Below are 9,024 nucleotides of genomic sequence, written 5' to 3'. Positions count from 1 at the left end.
TTTTTTAAATAAAAACCATTCAATTTAATAAGAAAATCAGTAAAAAAACTAATTTAATCCGTATTCCCTATTTGAAATCTTATTCTTATCCGTATCTAGAACTCCAAAAATACCTTTGATCTAGTTTTCAAAAATTGTATTGTAATGCCTAAGGAAACTTTATTGCCTAAGGGATTAAACCAAAAAGGAAATTATTCTAACATCTTCAAATATCAATGCTTAATGTTACTTTTGTAAATAAATTGATTTAGTCATGACAAATATATTTAAACTTGTTCATATTTCTTGTTAATTTTTACACCTTAATAGTAACTGCTTAATAACAATAATTTTTGCGAACAGATTTTTATTTTTTTATAAACATTTTTGCAATATTATATTTATGTCTATAATTGCTGAAAACAAAGAAGTATATAAAAATGCATGATATCCAATACTTTAATTTATAATTGTCATAGAATTTAAATGTGAATAAAAATGGGAGAGGTAATAAATAATCTAAAAAAAATATGAAGTATATTCACACACAACACACATATGCACGTAGATTCTATTTATTTATATTTTAAAGTATATAATAATTCATATTACAATGTTATAACTGTATAACAGTAAACAATATTGAATATGCTTGATTGGAATATTTGTAATATGCCACTAAAACTGGCAAGTAGAATATTTACATATTATAGGATGCCGCTTCATTCCCTCATTTGAAAGATATGTTATTTTGACCAAAAATTTGTAATATCAATTACAATAATTTACGGAGCTGTTTTTAACGGTATTACAGCGGCAGCTAGATAAGTATCCTAACTATTATCACAGATGATAAAATATGTTTATTGTGTTATTATAGCACATATAATATGTCAATCATATTTATTATCAAACTTGGCAAATTATTACGTGTTCAGAAGCTTGTCTTTTCAATAATTACAAAATGTTAATTTTAATTGTTTATATGTAATACATACTTAAAAAATTTGCTAATAATTTTTACTTTAATTATTATGATAATGGGAACACTTATAATAATTTCAACAATGAAACTGATTGCAAACAAAATAAAAATTTCAGTTCATATTATTTAAAAAATTAATTATTTGAATCAAGTTCATAAAAATAAAAATTTCACAAATGCTAATAGTATTGTATTAACATATTGCAAGATATACTTTACAGAATTCAAGTCTACAACAATGAATAGTCTGTGTTTATATTTTAATTGAATTTATAATATTTAAATTGACACAGTGTAACCTTTCCTTCATCAATTAAACAGCTTGCCTCTGTTATACCGTAAATATATTACTGTTTATTTCAATTTGATTTGTAAAGTCCATTCTAAAGCGTCATCAAACTACAGGAACTTTGTACAATGAATATGCACAAAATTGCCTGAACCTGCTGATGAAGATAGATCGTCTTCTCTTTATTAAATAGCATGCCTTATCTATGTTGAATTCACATTATGGTAACTTATTAAGAAAAATTTATCCATAATCATTCAAATCTCACATACATTATTTTACGTTTTTTCATTTTATTCAATAAATTTAGATTGAGCTTTGTACAATATATTCCTTTATCTTCTATTTTATACCACTTTTCTTTATAAATAATATTTTGCAGTAAAAAGAATGGATAAGAAGCAGCTATGTATATAATTTAATTCATTTTTCTTTTTTGTGCTAATTTTTTGTAAATTGTAAATTGTACAATATAAATAGGCCTTTATGTTCCTAATGCCACATTCAAAATATGCAGCTTGTTGAAAAGTGTGTTACTTACAAAGTTACTTTTACTAAATAAACACTACACACTCATAACATTTGCATCCTATGTATATTGAACATTACTAGCATCAAAGTATATTTCTATGAGAATACAATCTTCGATGTTGTAATTTAGATACAAAACTTAATAGTTTTAAAAAACGTTGGTATTACATTACATGATCATTTTGTTGCTATAGCATGCTCTCTGTTTTAGTTTTGTTTCATTTTTATTACTCTATTAAATGGTATTAAGAACAGATTGCATGCTTATACAATTCTGTTAACAACACTTTTTTTTATGCTGTTTTGTGCTTTTTCTTAAATTGACTGTTTCACTGGTTTGTATAGCTTGTCGTTCCTTCCTTTCCTTTTTGGTTCTTAATACTTGCCGTGTTATAGCCATAAACATCTAAATGCAACAAATTAATATAAATTAAAGTTATGTCACTGTCAAATTTAACATATTTATTTATTTATTTATTTAGTACTAAAGAAGTCCTACATTACCTTTATAAAAAAAAATCTCTTTAATAGCAAACACAAATCAGAAATGCAGAAAAAAATTTGTTTCTTTGAAGTTTAGTTTTTAAAAATATTAGTTCTATAATACTCCATAAAATAAAGAAATGATATAATCTTTCTTACAGAAATAAAATTTAATAGAAATATAATCATTTTCATAGAAAGGAAAAGATGGCTGTATAAAACTAATATAACAGATTAAAAATAAATAAGCAGCAATTTGATTCGTATTAATCTAAAATATTAAGTGTATATTTTTTAAAATTACTCCTTCATTGTGATATTTGATATAATTTTCTAAAAAAATAATTTTATTAAATAATTGATTGGTTTGAAATTTGGTACATATATGGAGTAAATTTCCTTGATATATAATTTTTAAATATCGATATTCAATGAAGTATATATACTTGTGTACATAAGGACAGAAAATAATAATTTCTAACAATATATATAAAACAAACCAATGTTTCGACATCAAACACAACTTCACAAAATTTTACATAAATAATTAAATAAAAGTTAAATAATAGGAAAGTGCCTAATTATTTGTAGTTTATATCAATACACTTTCTATAGTTCAAGAAAAAAGACCATGATGTATACAACATTTCTTATTTAAAATAATATTATGCATTTTAATAATATTATAATGACAAACTTTGTTGGTCTTATTGAATATTTCGTATTATAACAAAAAATATAAAATATGCAGAATATGAAACTGATAGATACTACGTCTTCATATATCTACATAAATGAAGACAATGTAGTAAAATATGTGTAGCATAACAAGTACAACTGTTAGCGTAACAGTAACAAACACTATTTAAATCTGATAAATCTAATAGTAAAAAAATATAATGAAAAATATAAATTACTAAGAGATAATATCATAAGAAAATCATCGTATGAAAATCAAAAAGAAAAATTATTTTATAAAATTTGCTAAAAAAATAGACAAAAAGTCTATGAATTTCTGAATAATATATGCAATTGCCATATTGTTAAAATATGTTCATATTCTTATTTAAAAATACAATCATTAATTTCAAAAGGTAGTTTATCATATAGTGGCATTTAAAAAACTATAAACAACATTGAAATAATCAATCACTAATAATAAATATAAAATATATATATAAATACATTTAATTATATCAAATACTATATCTTACAAATTATTATTTATGAAAATATGTTGTAACATGAATCATAGATATATGTATACTGTATCATACTTACTTCTTGCACATTTATATTGTCTTTAGCAGAAGTTTCAAATAACTGAATTCCCATTTGATTAGCAAATCTTTGTGCATCTTCTGTTAATACCACCTTTTCATTAGGTGCATCATTTTTATTTCCTACAAGTACCCTGTTGACCACATCACAATTTTGTTCGATTTCATGTAACCATCTTTTAACATTAGCAAAAGAATCACCACTGGTCACATCATACACAACTATAACACCATGTGTTCCCCTGTAGTAAGTTGAAGTTATTGTCCGAAAACGTTCTTGTCCAGCTGTATCCCAAATTTGGAGCTTTACTCTCTCACCATCTATATCCACAGTTTGAATTTTAAAATCCACTCCTATTGTCGTTATGTAACTGCCATTAAAAGTATTGTCAGCAAATCGTAATAGCAGAGAACTTTTACCTACTCCTTAAACAAAAAATGAAAAAGAAATGTTGAATATAATTTAACAAATGCAGCTCATATAAATACAAATATGTTTATGTAATATAATAAATATAGATTATTATAATCTGATAGATGATAAATAAAACATAACTATTATTAACAAAAATAAGTTTTATATAATAGAGAAAGCCCTAGCTAAGGTGATACAAATTAGTTTCTCAAAGCTTACTAAATGTAGTGACTTTCTTTGCCTTATTATTATATATTACAATCTTTAATATTATTAATGGAGTATCTTTAATCAATCCATCAGGAAGTACTTCATTTTTCAAATAGTTTCCTTCAACATTACCTAAAACATTTATTTTTATTTTGTGTAATTATAAAGATGTGGTAAAAAATAAACACACAATTTAGTAATAGACAGATACGATATCTATAGTATAAATGTAAATGATATTCATTCTTTAAAAACATATTAGAAATAATATATATAACCAACAATAATTCCAATGACAAAAAACAATAAAAAAAATATATTTATAAACTATAGTGTTCGATCAATTTAGAAAAATTAATAATTTTCCTAATGTAACATAACAAAATTAGTTAAATTTTAAATAAATAGCATTTTAAATAACTGAAAAAGTAATGTCTAAACAAGCAAATAATAAAAAACATATACATTATATGTTATATTACATTTAGTAATATTGGAAAAAATAAATTGTAACATTTATCCAAGGACATTTTATATAAATCATTTGTTTAATCAATTTATAATAATCTTAATATAATCTTAGTATGTAATATAGTATAATCTTAGCTTACATTTAATTATGTTTAATTATGTCTGTAATATCAAATAATTTGTATTTAATATTATGCCCGATGGAAGAATATTATGGGTGATTCTTTAAACATTGTAACAAAATACTTCATTTGAATTCTGTATTTACTATTTTTTAAAGAATCGACATTTACAGAATGACACTCCTTAAATTATAAAACTTTATGAAACTCTAAGATAAGGATTGATATTATAATATTTTGAAAAAGTAAAAAAATATTTAAAATAAGAAAAAATTCAATTAATATATTAATTCAAACATTAATTACTAATACCAGTTCAAATAATAATATATAAAATTTTAAGTAAGACATAATATATTATTGCTTTACTGAAATGAAATATTATATGATGTTAGTTAATGATGGGCACATTTTCATTTATTGAAATTATGATGCTAAACATGTTTTCAAATAAAATATGTATATGAATATTCAGATTTGTTAGATTCATCTCAAATTAGAAAAAGAAAGTTGATGACTAAACTAATAATTATATCATTGTTTCTTCTTGTTAGTTAAAATCAAATATGTATTACAATAAGAGAACATATAATATATACATTTATTTTACTTTGCATATACGTATATTATTGATATTATAGTCTTCAAGATAATTCTTCAAACGGAGGAACCATCAGTACGATAAACTAATAATAAAATCATAACATTGAACATAATCTGCTATCACTAATCAAAATTAAGTTAACAAACTTAATAAAATGAAAAAATATAAATATAAATTATGTAAATGTAACAAAAAATAGTTCTTTTCATTAAATAATGAAATAATTGGAAGATTTACATTAATTTTGTAAATTCATTAAAACTGTATACTTTCAAATACTTAGTAATAAGCTATATCATAATATCTTAAACAAAATATTAGCTTAGTTCTTATAATAATATTCTTAAAAATTTTTAATTTAATAAAATAAATAGGAAAAATATATAGGAAAAATATTTCTATTGTCTTCATTAAAAAGGAATTTTAATGACTCATTTATATTAAGTACACAATAACACTTCATTCTATTTTATTATCTATATCTTATTATATTATTATAACATCAAAGTTTTACAAAACTGCATTCAATATTGAATATTAAAGCATTTTTTGAGATTGTCAAAAAATTTTTGAATATAATAATATATCCAAAAGTTTCAAAGACTGTTACACGGTAAAGATTACGAACTTGTTCATCATAATTACTTGTAACATAATATAAATACATATAAATTACTAATTTACTTAATAATATTAATTATACAATTCTAAGAAATCTTATGTATATTTTTAATTGTACATTAAAAAGAAAATCACTTGTAAATAGCAAATTTTAATGAAGTTTTAGAAAAGTAAAAATTTCCTGAATGAAAATTTTTTCTTTTGTTATTATCATATGAAATATAATTTTCTGCTAATTTTGATTATGATAAATGTATGTTGTCTATTTTTTATTAAAAATATAAATAGCATTATATTCTTCTGTATAATTTTTAACTTATCATAGCGTACAATTATATTTGTTTATTATTGAATATATTTAACAGCAATGAAAATTTGTGCACTTACCACTATCTCCTATTATTAGAAGCTTAAATAAATGATCATATTCCCGGGCCATTTTGACATGTATGACGTTCAGGTCTATCAAACGTTTCCTCGTAAAAACAGTTCGAAATATAGACGATACATTCACCGTATCGTAAATAGTTTGAATTATCTATGAAAAAATGCGGAAAATGAAATTGCTAACTTGATATAAATTGAAACAACGTTTGCGGCTTAGTCCAAGTAAAAGACTCCGGTATCAAATAAGCGCCATGTTTATTTGCCGTGATATCACAATTCATTATCACCACTGAGGAAAAATTATATTCGTTAACAATGATAACTATTTCACATTAATTTAAAATAATAATTAGTACATTTTATTTATTTCAAAAGCCATATTTTTATGAAAGAAAAGAAATATAAATGTATTTAGTAATAATTATCATTAAAGTTAATGAAGAAGAAAGTTTTCAGAAATATGTATGTAGGCACATATTTTTTTAACAAAAAAGTAAATGATCTCAAAATATTAAATAAATTACAAACCACAATTTTGCTTTACTATTCAATTAAAAGACAAGTATTTCATTTGTAAAGATATAGCAAATGTCGGAACACTATATGTGTACATACATGAACATGATTTATCTATATCATTCGTAACTACATGTCTATGGCACTATTTCATCCTTTACTATTATAAATTCTCATTATACTACGACTATATATGTATACGTATATGTATGTATATGTATGTGTGTATATATATATGCATGTATGATATTAAAGAAAACCTGGTATGGATAATTTAAAATATAAGAATTTACTAGATATTCGTAATGATTCTCTTGCTCTATCTCTCCTTCTCCTTTTCCATCTTATTCTTACTTATTATTTCTTTTATTCTTTATTATTTTTTTCTTAACCTTACGAAGTAATATTGTAAAGATGTCGGTGACTTCAGAAAATTGTAATATTTTTTACAAATGTGTAAATAAACATTAAACTGTTCATTTTGCTAATTTATATGATAGCTTATAGAAAAATAGAAAAAATGCTTGTTATGTAGTCTTTATAACTCTAATCTCTCCAGCGACTTTTTAATATCTTTAATGTAACGTAATAAATCTTTATTACAATGTCCTAAATATTTAGTATAAATAGGAGAATATTCTGTACAAAATTTGTTAATAATTTATATATGCATATGCAGAAGTAAAATGTAGTTTTCTTAAGGACTCATCTAATTGGAGGTTATCCCAAAGTATTACTTATTATTGTATTATTCTTATTCTTACTTAAGATGTACAAATTCTAACTCTTTTGTACACAACTATTACAATTTTTCTGGAAAAGGAAATATAGAAAAGAACAAATAACTTATATATCAAGTATCTGGGAAGATTATAATTATCCTATGAAGCTTATATTTATTGAGAAAGCTATGTAATTTTTATAAACATAAGAAAACAAGACATCATATATAATCTTTAGCGGTAATTATTGTTTAAGACTACTATTCATGCTGTATATTAATTCTTTATTAAATGTATATTTACAATAAATGCCTTGCAACTTCTATATGCATTCCTGGATTGGTTTCAAATTCTACTGTAATACTTGCAATCGTCATGTTTCATTACAATATCAACAAAATTTTTAAGAGATTTGTATAGCACATATAATATATTCATAAAAAATTCTATGTTTGTGTATTTATATCACAGTTTCAAGATGGATTTAGTAGAAATTGCTTTTGTAACATAAATATTGAATGTATTTATTGTTTAAGGAAAGATTATTAAGAACAGGAAGTTTTATATATATATTATAATTTAGTAACTTATCTTATTAAACTTTTTGTATATTTGTATTTCTGTATACATAAGTATAGGTTCTGATAAATTATTATTATTCTTAATGAAACTATTAATAATGTATCAAAACTTTAAACTTTTGTATCATTAAAGAAAAAGTTGACTGTGATGATAATATTTACATAAAAAAAATCGCTTTGCTATAAAATTAATAGTGATATAAACAATTAAGTGATTAGTTGGGACTCATAAAATTATTTACACAATCAAGAATGTAATAAAAATTTTTTTATACAACAGAAATGGTATTCTTACCAAATACTAACATTATGACAGTAATAAGTTGTATCAAATTTGAAAACATAAAACAAATTATAACAACATGTTTTTCTATAATTGTAAATTCTACAATCTATCCGGGAGACATCCCATATTATTTAAGATAAACTATAGTCCTGAAACATAGAAGATGGGAAAGAATTAGACAAAATTAAAAATTATTTATGATCTAGTGTAGATGTCTACTATAAAACTGGTAGCATTTTGAATATATGTATAAAAATCACATCTTTTTAAAATAAAAAATTATAAAATTTTATATACATTAATCGATGGAACCTTATATTCTCTATTAGAAAAGTATTAGTATAAAAGTAGAAAATTAACTAGTTTAAAAGATATTTTAACTTTAATCTTGTAAAACTTACCATATGAAGGACAAGGGAAGACAGTATTTTATGTTTATGTTTCTTTTATCTTTCATACTCAATTTAAATTAAAATTAAAATATCTTTTAAACTAAACATTTTTGGACACAAGTTTTCTAATACCTTTGTATTATATAGAAA

The 9,024-nt window shown here is 22.5% G+C and overlaps 1 protein-coding gene across 5 annotated transcripts; it reads right to left on the bottom strand.

Moving 5' to 3' along the window:
• Positions 1-540: 540 nt before the first annotated feature.
• LOC126865022 (ras-related protein Rab-35) lies at positions 541-7,149 on the bottom strand. 5 transcript variants are annotated; one of them, XM_050617052.1, is made up of 5 exons: positions 6,993-7,149; positions 6,378-6,666; positions 4,182-4,304; positions 3,549-3,973; positions 541-2,190 (listed from the first exon to the last, which is right to left on the bottom strand). In XM_050617052.1, the coding sequence occupies exons 2-5, from the start codon at positions 6,427-6,429 to the stop codon at positions 2,062-2,064; spliced, it is 729 nt and encodes a 242-aa protein (XP_050473009.1). In that variant the 5' UTR covers positions 6,430-6,666; positions 6,993-7,149; the 3' UTR covers positions 541-2,061. The 5 variants fall into 5 exon arrangements, with proteins under 5 accessions (XP_050473009.1, XP_050473011.1, XP_050473008.1 ...); XM_050617054.1 differs by having other exon boundaries at positions 6,378-6,528; XM_050617051.1 differs by having other exon boundaries at positions 6,906-7,073.
• Between the last annotated feature and the right edge of the window lie 1,875 nt (positions 7,150-9,024).

The sequence above is a fragment of the Bombus huntii genome, chromosome 4, assembly GCF_024542735.1.
Source record: "Bombus huntii isolate Logan2020A chromosome 4, iyBomHunt1.1, whole genome shotgun sequence".
Classification (NCBI taxonomy): Eukaryota; Metazoa; Arthropoda; class Insecta; order Hymenoptera; family Apidae; genus Bombus; species Bombus huntii.
This window is presented reverse-complemented; position numbering and strand designations above follow the sequence as displayed.

What these genes read in the sequence shown, in the direction of transcription:
- LOC126865022 (XM_050617052.1), bottom strand. Translation starts at nt 6,429, where the DNA reads ATGGCCCGGGAATATGATCATTTATTTAAGCTTCTAATAATAGGAGAT. An exon ending in AAAGAAAGTCACTACATTTA is followed by an intron (nt 3,974 to 4,181) that starts GTAAGCTTTGAG and finishes TTTTTGTTTAAG; the next exon opens with GAGTAGGTAAAAGTTCTCTG. An exon ending in ACAATATAAATGTGCAAGAA is followed by an intron (nt 2,191 to 3,548) that starts GTAAGTATGATA and finishes TGTTGCATTTAG; the next exon opens with ATGTTTATGGCTATAACACG.